This window comes from Notolepis coatsorum (genome assembly GCF_963971535.1).
Source record: "Notolepis coatsorum genome assembly, chromosome: 12".
Classification (NCBI taxonomy): domain Eukaryota; kingdom Metazoa; phylum Chordata; class Actinopteri; order Aulopiformes; family Paralepididae; genus Notolepis; species Notolepis coatsorum.
The window spans coordinates 49,651,645-49,666,021 of NC_140176.1; the positions used below are offsets into that span (position 1 = coordinate 49,651,645).

The following is a 14,377-nucleotide window of genomic DNA, read 5'->3' on the forward strand; positions in this document are numbered from 1 at the left end:
GCTCATTTTAAGAATTCACATATGCTCTTCTTGTGCCCCAGCGCTTGTGAACAAGCACCGCTCCTCTCTTGAAGCTAGAAGTCAAGAGACAGAACTTTCTCTGCACCCTCCAGACTGGGACGTAAAACCTGGGACTGTTCCATAGACGATGAATGGGGCTCTGATTATACGAGGCCATAAAATGTTTATGTGAACTCTCGCACCCAAATGAGGTTTTAATTCTGGCTCAGACCTCCTGGCAATGCCGGGACATAAACCTGATTTGGGTGTCAGCGCTCACGTACACATTTCATGGCCCCGTAAAGTCAGAGCCCCGCTCATTGTCTATGGAGCATCCCCAGATTTTACATTCCAGTGACATCACCGACTGGAGGGTTCTCCCTCTCTCTCAGATTCCTAGCTTTAGGAGAGTGGTAAATGGACTGCATTTATATATTGTATATAGCGCTTTTATCCAAAGCGCTTTACAATGTATGCCTCACATTCACCCATTCACTCACTCAACACATTCACACACCGACGGCGGAGGCGACCAAGCAAGGTGCCGACCTGCTCATCAGGGGAGCGGTTAGGGGGTTGTTTTAAGTGTCTCGCTCAAGGACACCTCGAACCGGGAACCTTCTGCTTACCAGACGACCGCTCTACCTCCTGAGCCACGGTCCCGTTCACAAATACCACCTGAACTGTCCTGGTGCACAGGAAGAACATAATGTGAATTCTCAGAATAAGATGGTATTCTCCGTCGAGCATTTGGGGGAAAGTCTCCCGATGTTGCAGTGTCTCTGCACGTCCCCCCACATGGCATCTCTACTGACTCCTCCCCCACATGGCATCTCTACTGACTCCTCCCCCCACATGGCGTCTCTACTGACTCCTCCCCCCACATGGCATCTCTACTGACTCCTCCCCCCACATGGCATCTCAACTGACTCCTCCCCCCACATGGCATCTCTACTGACTCCTCCCCCACATGGCGTCTCTACTGACTCCTCCCCCACATGGCATCTCTACTGACTCCTCCCCCCACATGGCGTCTCTACTGACTCCTCCCCCCACATGGCATCTCTACTGACTCCTCCCCCCACACGGCGTCTCTACTGACTCCTCCCCCCACATGGCATCTCTACTGACTCCTCCCCCCACACGGCGTCTCTACTGACTCCTCCCCCCACACGGCGTCTCTGACTCCTCCCCCACATGGCATCTCTACTGACTACTCCCCCACATGGCATCTCTGACTCCTCCCCCCACATGGCGTCTCTACTGACTCCTCCCCCACATGGCATCTCTACTGACTCCTCCCCCCACACAGCGTCTTTACTGACTCCTCCCCCCACATGGCATCTCTAATGATTCCCCCCCCTCCGCTACACATCACAAAACACACACACCGCCACAGACACCAAACCGCATTCAACACAGTGCAGCTCACAGCGGCCCCCTCGCTCGCCGCTCGGACCTCAGCCGGGGATCCTCAACAAACGGCACGCAACGTGCCACAAATCACACACTATCACGATGAGAAAAAAAACCGAAAAAGACAATTTAATATCACATCGTCAATATCACTAGGGTTAAAGATAAGGTGCAGGATTATAAATGCTGTATAACATCATCTAACAGCTATGTGAGCTCACAGGATTTGGTTATTGGCGATGCTGTATATATATATAGGTACACGTTGAAAGACAAATCAGCGTTTGGTTATTGCTGGGTCACGTCCGAACCGCTCGCTACATTTTGGCGGAGAGTGAGCAAAAATAAAACAATTGACCTTTTCTCTCTCTCTCTCTACGCCGCGAGGTCCGAAAAAAGCAGTTCTCGTTTTGACTAGATGACCCCTGTGTGAGTGATGGTTTTGGGTCGTGTACCCCCCCCCCCCCCCCACACACACACACACTCTGTAAGAAATGCTACTAACAATGCATTGTACATTGAGCAGGGCTCTAGGTAAACATGTGTGTGTGTGTGTGTGTGTGTGTGTGTGTGTGTGTGTGTGTGTGTGTGTGTGTGTGTGTGTGTGTGTGTGAGAGAGAGTGTGAGAGTGTGAGGGTGTGTGTGTGTGGCATCCGAACCTCTTATATGAAACCGAAACAAACGTGTGTAAATGCAAATGAGGGAAGCATGACGACAACAACATGTCCTACTGGACTCTGAGGTTAGCTACTGTTATTCAACAGAGTAGAAAAACTAGTTCTCCTTATGGTAGGTGTATGTGTTTACATGTTACAAGAAGACTCCGTGTTAGCCTTTGTGTGTTCATACTGTGAGTCTGCACCGTGGAAACCATGGCCACTATACTGTAACCAGCCATGGTCACTATACTGTAACCAGCCATGGTCACTATACTGTAACCAGCCATGGCCACTATACTGTAACCAGCCATGGTCACTATACTGTAACCAGCCATGGCCACTATACTGTAACCAGCCATGGTCACTATACTGTAACCAGCCATGGTCACTATACTGTAACCAGCCATGGCCATGTTGTTTCTTTTTCTCCTCTCAGCAAATGTCACTGAAGTCCATCTCTCTCTCTCCTCCTCTCATGGGAGTCTTCTCGAAAAAGTTTAGGTTTAAAGACAACAACAACGATAACAAAGGTGGTCTTGAACGCTAGAGATATCCGTTAGTTGTCGGTGTCCATCCTGCCGGCGGAGAAGAGGGGCGGCGGCGGTGGCAGGGGCAGGAGGGAGGCGGGAGGCAGGAGGGAGGCGGGGGGCAGGAGGGAGGCAGGGGGCAGGAGAGAAGCGGGGGGCAGAACCCCCATGGAGTGCAGCAGGGGGAGCGACAGCGGCGTACCGTGGAGGGGGTGGGGACCGGAGGAGGCGGCGGCAGGCATGGCGATAATGGCCGCTGCAACGGCGGCCCCCATCGGAACCTGACAGGCGGAGTCCGTGGGGGGCGGGGCCAAGACGTGCTCGTTGAGGCCGAGGGGGACGCCATTGCCGTCGGTGAGCATGGGGATGCTGACCCGGAAGCACTTCTCCTTGTGGGCCTTGAGCATGTTGGAGAAGCGGAAGCGCTGGCCGCACACCTCGCAGGGGTACGGCTTCTCCCCCGTGTGGGTCCGCCGGTGCCGCTTCATGTTGGGCCGGCTGGTGAAGCTCTTGCCGCAGATCTCGCAGATGTACGGCTTCTCTCCTGCGGAGACGCACAGGGACAATGTGAGATGTTAGATGTACGGCTTCTCTCCTGCGGAGACGCACACGGACAACGTGAGATGTTAGATGTACGGCTTCTCTCCTGCGGAGACGCACAGGGACAACGTGAGATGTTAAATGGTAATTGGTGCATTTGTATAGCAGCTTTTATCCAAAGTGCTTTATCATTTTTTGTTCCTCACATTCACCCATTCACTCACAAATTCACACACCGACGGCAGAGGCAACCATGCATCGGGAGCAATTAGGGGTCTGATTACCAGGCGACCGCTCTACCTCCTGAGCCACTGTCTGTCACCCCCAGATAAGATACGATAAAACAAGATAAGATGGTATGGGCGGGGTAATAGTAGAAAGACATAAATATAGGCAATAAAACAGTCTTAACAATATAATTAACTCTGAATATAGAAATGTGAGAAAAATAAACAGTGTAAACAATATAATTAACACTGAATATAGAAATGTGAGAAAAATAAACAGTGTAAACAAAGGTGCAGAAGAGGGTCTGTATGGTAATATTGGAGATGAATCAGGAATCCGCCTCTATACACAGAGCACGTAATTTCAAGGTAAAATATTAACATAGTAATAGTCTGGATCACAGGTCTGTGATTGGCCGACTGTTTCAATTGGAATTCTCCCCTTCCGCAATCCGTGGTGCTATTTTGCAAGGGCACCGTTGCTGCATCCTGAGCTTAGCGCCTCCCAGGTAAAATCGTGATTGGTTTAACACATTCGGCGCCAAACCAGAGATAAGTCATGTTACCTCGCCATGCGTTGGACGACAGCCCCGAGATATCTCGGGTTTTGGTCGTTTTTCCTTTTATTCGATATATATTTTTTTTGATCCACTTTTTCTCCCATTTTTCCATATTTTCTCCCATCCCAATTTCGTATCATCCAATTCAACCCTCCCCTGTCACGAACGCTGTTTCTTGCCTCCCACAAGCCGGCTGCAATGTGGACTAAGTCATACATAGCACAAGTCCCCTCCGGTACTTGAGGTAACAGCAGTCGCATCTTTTCACCTGCGCAGCTCGATCTCTCAGTGTCGAGGAGTAACGCGTGGGAGGCTCACGCTGCCCCCGACACTTCCTGATTCTACTGCGCAGGCGCACCAACCGACTTGTAGGAGTCGCTTGTTCACAACGTTCGATCCCCACCCTTCAGTTTTCCCTCCCCGTAATACGGCCAATGTGTATTACTGCGGACGACCAGCCAAACTGAAAAACAATGTGGAGAGCTGGATTCGAACACCTTTTATTCGATATTTTTATTCATTATTCATGCACTGACCTCGGTGTTGCGATAGGAAAGGATTTTGAGATTGCCAAAGTGCAATACCGGCCGCATCCTGCCAGATGGCAGTATCGCCCACCCTTTGAAACCTTATATCTAACCCTGTGTTACACTCAAATGTCAATCTGAAATCAACGCTAGATTATCGGTATTATCTTTCATCATGCACGTATGAAAGGGGGCTTGCAGCAGGGCGCCCATTCATGCCGTGATGTGACCAACGGTACACGGCCCACACACATAAAACACAGACACGTTTCGATCGTGAAAAAAAAATATCAGATCAACGCAAGATCGGTAATATAGAGTCCTCCTTACCATGTCTCTGATGTAATGCAAAAAGAATAATCCAATTATCTGATCGCCATTCCAGATATCCACAGCGATCCTGTCTCCGACGTTATCCGGCATTGCACATGAACGGGCGGGCGGGGTCAGTTGTCCAAGCCATCTCTACAAGCGCATGTTTTGCCAGAGTGTTTAGGACCCGCCCCCACGCCGCAGCTCGGTAGAGAAAAGAAAATACATAATTTCAAATGAAGTGCAATAGTGGCCGCAAGGCGGTAGGCGGCAGTATTGACCGTCTGCAATCTCAGACACATTCAGTACAGCATGCACAGGCTGCCCCGATGAATTATGAATGGCAATAGCGAATAAAATAAATACCGAAACAGAAACGTAGATCTACGTTTCCGGCACTCAAGCACTGGGCCACAGAAACGTAGATCTCCGTTTTCGGCAACCAAAGGTTTACCGGTAATATACCTGTATATATTTTTTTTATTATTAAGACATGCAAGTTTACCCGCGATCGTGATTAAACACAAATGCTAAGGTCGTAGGAGTCCCGAAACTATTTCAAACATGTTTGTTCATTTATCCATTTGTCCCTCAACATTTTGAAATGTGATAAAAGTAGATTAGGGTGTTGCCTGCTCCTTTAAGAGTGATGCGTTGTGGGATATACTGTAGGTCTACGCAAGCAGCCAATAGTCAGTCACACATCCCTTCTCCAACTTAAAACGAATGTTATTTGAGCAAACATTTAACGTTATTATAACACTATTTTAACGTTAGTGAATTTGAATGCACATACATACCGGTAGCTAGTTAAATATCACAAATTGTGTCATTGTTCATCATTGGGGGAAACTAGCCAATAGCTAGCCTATAGCTAACGTTATAGATAGCTAGCCTATAGCTAACGTTATAGATAGCGAACGTTAACTAACGTTTGCAAGCAAAGCTAACGTTATCCAGTTGACATTACAGATCATAATAGCTATGATAACGTTAACGAAATGAGAGTAGGGATTAGGGCAGGGGTCTCAAACTCGCGGCCCGCGGGCCAATTGAAACCGAAACAAACGTGTGTAAATGCAAATGAGGGAAGCATGACGACAACAACATGTCCTACTGGACTCTGAGGTTAGCTACTGTTATTCAACAGAGTAGAAAAACTAGTTCTCCTTATGGTAGGTGTATGTGTTTACATCAGACCTGGGCATTGTACGGCCCGCGGGAAAGATTACATGAAAAAAAAAAAAAGAGACAAAAATAATATTTTTTTTATATATATATTTTTTTTACTTTTTTCTTTTCATGTCAACGTTCACACGCACAATATACGCTTACCTAGGATTTGACTTGATTCAACAACAAAGCAGTCGGGGCAAGCCGAAAACGGTGGAAAGTGTGGTTATTTGAAGTTTGGATTTCTTTTTTCACAACTGAGGTAGGTAGATTACATTTTTAGAGACTAAAGTACAGAAAAAAGGTACCGTTGGGTACCGGTATCAATTCACAGGTACCGGTACCGTATCGGTTCAAATGTGAACGGTACCCATCCCTACTGAACACACAACTGCAGGGCAAGGGCATTTTTGCTCATGAAATGCATAGCCATGTGAAAGCCTTCATGACAAAGTTGCAATTAATTTCAAGGCAACTAGGCAGCAACAATCTCAAACACATGAAAACCCTGAAAGAAGTCAAACCATCAGCTGATCACCGGCACAGGTACTCATCCATGTTGGGAGCACTGCATGATGAATTTTCAAGGCGTTTTCAAGATTTCAAAAAGGTTGAGGATGAAATACAGCTGGTTTCCTCTCCCTTTACCTGCAGTGTTGAGAGTGCACCCACTGATGTTCAGCTTGAACTCATTGACCTGCAGTCTGATTCACTACTGAAAGAGCACTTTAAGTCAGCATCACTGCTAGAGTTCTACTCTGCTTTCAAGGAGGAGAACTTTCCAAACATGAGGAGACATGCTCAGAAGATGTTGGTTCTCTTTGGATCCACCTATATGTGAACAGACATTCTCAGTCATGACGTTTACCAAGTCCAGGTACAGATCCTCTCTCACTGATGAACATCTGGCAGCTGTGCTTCGCATCTCCACCTCAGACATACAACCTGACTTTGATGGACTTGTTAAAGCTCAACAGAGACTGGATTTATCACACTGAATGAAAAAAAAAAAAAGCTGAAGAACACTAAAATGTGGAAATATAACAAGTGAAATGGGACACTTGATATTTTTTTTTCTTTTTTTTGCACAGTTCTAAAAACATTAAATGTTTAATATAGGCACGTAAAGTCAAAAAAGCTACTGGGACACTTTTCTTTACACAGTTCAGTGACATGTCTTGTTTATTTTGGCTATAAGATGATGTGATGTCTTTAGAAAGCTAAGAAAATCCTTGTTTCAATAGTATATGAAACTCAAAATAATAACTTTATTTGTATAGCACTTTTTCATACATGCCCTTTGTTATTAATGTTTGACATTTTGTTTATCATTTTGGAAATAAATTCTATTTGAATAAATGATATTTTTGAAAGCTAACCTCACCTTTTAATTGCCAAATAATAACATACACTCTTACCAGGGGTCAAAACAATGCCATTTACTGCTTTTTATATAGAAATAAAATGTATATTATGCATAATTGAGTTTGGAATTTTGGCCCGGCCCTCCAACATATTTTCAGTTGCTCATTCGGCCCCCCGGGAAAAATAATTGCCCACCCCTGGTTTACATGTTACAAGAAGACTCCGTGTTAGCCTTTGTGTGTTCATACTGTGAGTCTGCACCGTGGAAACCATGGCCACTATACTGTAACCAGCCATGGTCACTATACTGTAACCAGCCATGGTCACTATACTGTAACCAACCATGGCCACTATACTGTAACCAGCCATGGTCACTATACTGTAACCAGCCATGGCCACTATACTGTAACCAGCCATGGTCACTATACTGTAACCAACCATGGCCATGTTGTTTCTTTTTCTCCTCTCAGCAAATGTCACTGAAGTCCATCTCTCTCTCTCCTCCTCTCATGGGAGTCTTCTCGAAAAAGTTTAGGTTTAAAGACAACAACAACGATAACAAAGGTGGTCTTGAACGCTAGAGATATCCGTTAGTTGTCGGTGTCCATCCTGCCGGCGGAGAAGAGGGGCGGCAGCGGTGGCAGGGGCAGGCAGGAGGGAGGCGGGGTCTCAAACTCGCGGCCCGCGGGCCAATTGCGGCCCGAGGGATGATATTTTGTGGCCCCCTAATTGACATCAAAGTTTAGTGTTAATGCGGCCCGCGCACAACTGTTTGCCAAGTCGTTGCGCGAGAGTTGGAAGTTTTATTTATTTTATCACTTGTAGGCTACCATAGCGCAGGCTCATGACAGCAACGTTACGTTAGTGACTTGGTTGAAACGTGATTCCGGAGTGATATCAAGTAAAGTGGAAGGCAAATGCATCCTCGCTATCTCCTCTGACTGCGAGCAGTGCTCTGCATGTCCGGCTGCACTGCCACTGCCACTGTCTGTCTGTGTCTGTGTACGGGTCTGGTCCAATCACATTCAGCATCCCGTCAGTGTTTTCCCCCCTCACCCACATTCTGCGAATCAGAGGCAGAGTAGGGCGGGTCTTAAACAGTCTGAGTCAGAGCAGAGTTGACAGCGCATATACAGTAAACTCGCTCCCAGTTTTATCTCTGTGAGATAAATGTAGCTACTAGCCTAGTTTCGCCAGCAGGCAGCCAGCAGAAAAATATGGCATTTTCAAAGATGGTCAGTAAAAGAAAAGTCGACTGCAATTCAAAGGTGAATGGACTGAAAAATATGCGTTCATCCTGAGTCCCAGCACCAAACCAATGTGACTATATGCCAAGAAACAGTAGCTCTTGTGAAGGGTGGCAATTTGAAAATAATGTATGACTGAAGTGATGGAGACCATGTTTGAAGGCAAACAAAAGCAAATCCCCCTCAGATAGCACAGCAACCAGAATAACTGAAATACTGGCTGGTGATTTGATTAAACAGCTTTGTGATAGAATAAAAAAAATGCACAGTGCATTTCCATAGCTGTGGATGAGTCCACTGACACCACTGAGAAGCCTATGTTCTGAAGAACCATTCATGTTCTGAAGAACTGTTCATGTTCTGAAATGTTATTGCTAAATATTGAGAAGATTGGATCAGTTGTACTTTTTTTTTGAATACTTGAAACCCTTTTTTTGTGGAATATTTGATGCGGCCCAGCCTCACCCAGACTCTACCTCCAGCGGCCCCCAGGTAAATAGAGTTTGAGACCCCTGGATTAGGGAAACGTTGATGTAGTCAGAGTGTAGCGGGAACGGTAGAGAGAGGCAGCACTTCATTTGCGTGTAACGTTAGTTACACGACCGGCACTTCGGCCCGGGAGTGTTAGGAGGACGCTCCCCTGTACTCTACTACGGTTCAGATTAATACAGGAAAAGGTATACATTGGGGGCTCGAGTCCGGGATATGAAAATAAATCCTGATTTAATCTGTGAGTTGTAAACTGTATGGAAACGTGAAGTTAGCTCATGCTACTGGAAAACGGACGCATGAGGCAATCTCATCATTAAATTAACTGAGTTGTGGCCAAACAGTCACTGCTCCGGAAGGTTGGAGACCTCCTCCTTAAAGTGGACGGCTGCCTACTCCACCCTTCCCCAGAATATCGCAACCTGGGCGTCATACTGGAATTCACCCTCTCCTTTCATTCCCACATCAAAACAATAACCAAATCAGCCTTTTTTCATCTCAGGAACATTTCCCGACTCCGGCCATCTCTCCCCGACTCCGTAGCAGAGACTCTCATCCACGCTTTTGTCACCTCCCGTCTGGACTATGCAAACTGTGTCCTCATAGGGCTACCCAGTAATGCCCTGAACAGGCTACAATATGTCCAAAATTCTGCTGCCAGGGTTCTTACCCGCACCAAGTCCTGGCACCACATCACCCCCACCCTCATCCACCTCCACTGGCTTCCAGTCAAGTCCCGCATCAATTTCAAGATCCTCCTCATCACCTACAAAGCCCTTCACTCCCTTGCCCCCCAGTACCTAGCGGACCTCCTCCATCCCTACATTCCGCCTCGGCGGCTGCGGTCCTCTGACTCCGGTCTCCTCTCCATCCCCACCACCAACATGCGGACTGTTGGTCCCAGAGCCTTCTCTGTGGCCGCACCCACCCTCTGGAACTCACTCCCTCCAAACATCCATAGTGCTACATCCCTGCACTCTTTCAAATCCCAACTCAAAACCCACCTTTTCACCAAATTTGTAAATGACTCTGCCTGATTTCCCCTTTTTCTTACGTTTTCTTTCTTTTCTTTCCTTTTGATTAATATTTTGTTGTTACGTTGTTCCCTGTCCCCCTCCCTTAGCTGTTAAGCGCCTTGGGTCTCCTGAAAGGCGCTATATAAATTCAAGATATTATTATTATTATTAAAAATGATGACGCCCCATATGGTATTATTATTATTTTTTTACCACGGTTGTCGCAGTTGTCTGTTCTCCATCCGCGGGTGCCTTGACACACCGCGGGATGCGGTGATGCGGTTACCGCGACAGCCCTACGTATGCATGAAAGAATTATCTCTTTTTTGCATGTTCGACGGAAGAAAGTCACTGTCAAATGACTATAGTATTGTCTCCATAGCTATAATATAGAATATAGATATAGCTCTCCAAACATAGTGACGCACAGTGAAAATATGTTATGGAAACGTGGCACGTTAGCCACAAGGACCAGACTAATCCCTGGCGCTGAATGAGTTAAAGGAATACAAACAAGCCAGAGGCCTCCCCCATAGCAGAATGATAATAGGTTCAGCCAGGTGGTAGAGGTCTGGCTATGTGAGACTAACATACTAATAACAGCACTGCGTTTCAACAACAGCACACAGCTGCATACAAAACAAAATTATGTAATTTACATTTACATGTCACTCTATGTACAAGTGGAAATAAGCAACGATAAAAGAATCCGATCTGATCTGAAGTCGTGTGAAATGCTAATTCCAGAGGTGGGGTCTCGACTCTAGTCATACATTTTTATGACTCGAGACTTTACATGTCGTATAGGGAAATCACTTGAGCCTTATTATGATGTGATGACTTTATGAATATACAAGCGAGAGATTCATATTTGGATCTGATATCATCGTTATTTCACATTAATAATGCAATGGAAACGTGTAAAACAACAGCAGGACCTCGTTTAAAGGAACCTCAGCTGACCGGTTCAAAGGACCAGCTGGATGTTATGTCTTGTTTTGTTTTGCACCCCAAGCAGGCTACTTTCACCTGGTTGCTGAATACCTAAAACACCATTATACCGAAGAAGAATTTGAACTGTCCCTCCTGTGTTTGGGCAAACCTTTTATTTAGAAACACAAGTCACCGGTTTGAGTCATAAAATCACAGGACTGAACTGGACTAAAGCTAACATTTTCGTTGACAGATGGTAACCATAAAAGATAACCCCTACAGACATATGTATCCAGGATGTGCTGTAACAACAGAATTTGGGACGATGGAACTATAAAAGCTAGCCATAAACGTGAATGTGATCAGGATGGGTCTCCCTGTCTTGCGGAGCTATATTCAGAAGTAAACCCCTTGTAAGACAATTAAACAACAAACAGATGCGAGCTGGCCAGCTGGCCTGTGGAGGGTTAATGCTTTAAGCATGTCATGTGAAATGTTTGTCTAATAAAACAACGGCGATAGCTTGAATACAAGTGTCAGGTTACAAGAGAACTTCATGTGACACAGGACATAGTGTCAGGTTACAAGAGAACTCCATGTGACACAGGACATAGTGTCAGGTTACAAGAGAACAGCATGTGACACAGGACATAGTGTCAGGTTACAAGAGAACTCCATGTGACACAGGACATAGTGTCAGGTTACAAGAGAACTTCATGTGACAGAACATCTTGTCCGACCCTCTCAACATCTTTAAAGGGGTGCCTCAGGGCTCCATCTTGGGTCCCTTGCTGTTCTCTGTCTACACACACAGATCCATCTATACGCTGACAACACCATCTTGTCTTACCTCTATTGAACAGTCCTTTCACAGTCTCCACCTTCTTCTCAACTCCAAGAACACTAAATGTATGCTCTTTGACAGAAAGCATGACACTGCTAGCAACCCTAAAATCACCTGTGCTGACAGCTCAGAGCTGGAGTTTGTTACTTCTTATAAATACCTTGGCCTCTGGCTAGACCCATCCCTTTCCTTCTCTACTCACATAAAACACATGCAGGCCAAAGTCAAAGCTTGTCTGAGCTTCCTGTACTGTAACAAAGCTTCTTTCACCCGCTTGGCCAAACACACTCTTGTCAAGATGACCATCCTCCCTATATTTGATTATGGTGACACCATCTATAGAATGGCATCCCAGTGTGCCCTCAGAAAACTCGACATACTCCATCATTCCGCCACCCTTCACCACTCACCACTGTGACCTTTATAACCTGGTGGACTGGACATCTCTTCACACCAGAAGGCTTCTTCACTGACTTCAAGTCATCTACAAAACCATACTTGGTAAAACACCTCTCTACCTCTCCTCCCTTCTGCACGTCTCCACTTCTAACTACAACCTAAGGTCCAGCAACTTCAGGTCCAGCTACTTCAAACTCACCATCCCCAAAGCCTGCACGGTTTCCAGCCGCAACACCTTCCGATTTGCTGCTGCATCTGACTGGAACACATTACAAAACACCCTTAAACTCACTGCCCTCACTGCTTTTAAACTAAATCTGCAACAAATCATAACCGACTGTTGCACCTGTTGACTGCCTCCCAATCGCACGGATAGCCCTCAGACTCTTCTCTCCTCCCCCTAGGCCCCCTCACCTACCTCCCTCCTTCTCCCCCTTTCTTCTCTCTCTCCCCCTCTGGTTCTCACTATACCTTTATCCTTTTCCCTCTCTCTCTTTCCTTCTCTCTCCCTTATTTATTTATTGTTGTCCTTGTATACTATTGCTACTGTAATTTTGTATTTTATTTACTTGTATGCATGTACATAACCTTGTTTTTGTTACAGCCTCCCCCCCCCCTTCCCTCAAAAGGCCTTTGCTTTTGGTCAGGCTGCTTTTGTATAAGAATTTGTTCTTAATTGCTTGCCTGGGTAAATAATGTAAAAAAAACATGTGACACAGGACAGTGTCAGATTACAATAGAACTTCATGTGACACAGGACATACAATAAATCTTTCCCAATAAACACATTCTATTGGAGATGGAAGCAACTTTATAATGTACTTCATTAGATTTCTTTTCCCACTCTAATGAACAACCCCGTTCCCATGGGATTAGGATGAAAGAGGTTCTACTGATTAAAGGCCTATTGTGTTGCTAATTGATTTTCTGTTTTTATCACTTATATTAAAACGGATATTGGAAATTTGACTGGTTCCTACTTGACGTGGGGCTCTGCATTGAGACTGACCAGGGCCCCGTTCCCCGTACCTGGATAACTGAGTTAGCCGGATAACTTTCGGTGAAGTCTGACTTAAGCCGGACTTTCCGGTTCCCCGTACCTGGATTGTCCAAATCACCATGACAACAGATCCAAAAGTTTGAGCCTGGTCGAAAGCAGGGTTTAAGTTCAAGTTAGCCTGAACCATCGCCACGCCCCCGCAAAGAAGTGACAGCCCGTTTCCTGAAATTATTCCCACAGTCTACGATCTGCATTATACCATTCTGAATTACGTTTTTGTGCTCCATTCTTCCAGAGGGGGCTTTTGAAATGTAAAATAGACCCAAAATGCTGATACCAAATTCACTTTGTCCTAAATAATGCACGTTATATATACCATGGCGCTCGCTCGGTGCGATGTACACATTATGTGGTTATTTTAATTGTAACTGGGATTAAGATGTCTGATGAGATGCGCTGTTTGACGGATTTGAGAAATTGAATGAGCCGTTGACGTCACATTAATGAATGAGGATAAAGAGATAAAACTTCATTCAAAACAAAGAATATTCTAAACACGGGTCTCTCGTTCATTAATGTATAAACAATGAATTTATCCCATCTGGCACAGTGGCGCAGCGGTAGTGCTCAAACCTGGCAACCCAGCGACCGGTGTTCGAAACCCCGTGTTTCCAATATAATTTTTTGGAATATAATATTAATGATTATAGGCCAAAGTAGCCTAGTTCTAAGTTAAAATATTATAAATCTACATGCATTGAGGATGTCATTCTTTATATAGCTCTCAACGTGCACCAAATTGAATTATTCCTACATCGCAAAAAGAAGGGGAAGACTAGGTTTCGAACCCCGGTCGTCTGCGTGAAAGTCAAAAGAAGAACCCGTTACACCACAGTGGACTTAAGTAAAAGATCGACCATACATCAATCAATGGGAAGAGAGCCGTATCGTTATCCTGTATAACAGTTTAACTAATTATTTTCGCTAGCAAGATCTCATTTGATTATTCAATCCAGCAGGCAAGTTTAAAGAAATATAATCTGATTGATTGAGGTAATGAGGGACTTAAAATTAGCCTATAGATAACGCATTTAACTTGTCGGCGAGGCGATTGAGCCGTACTGCAATATGTTAATAAAGTTT

General features: G+C 45.4%; 1 protein-coding gene across 1 annotated transcript in view; it reads right to left on the reverse strand.

Annotated features, from left to right (window-relative positions):
• Positions 1-1,975: 1,975 nt before the first annotated feature.
• zbtb47b (zinc finger and BTB domain containing 47b) overlaps positions 1,976-14,377 on the reverse strand; it is a 90,131-nt gene continuing 77,729 nt past the window's right edge. Inside the window, exon 6 of the mRNA XM_084326494.1 lies at positions 1,976-3,146. Within this exon, the coding sequence (XP_084182620.1) occupies positions 2,632-3,146 (515 nt within the window). The 3' untranslated portion in view covers positions 1,976-2,631. The remainder of the gene's footprint in view (positions 3,147-14,377) is intronic.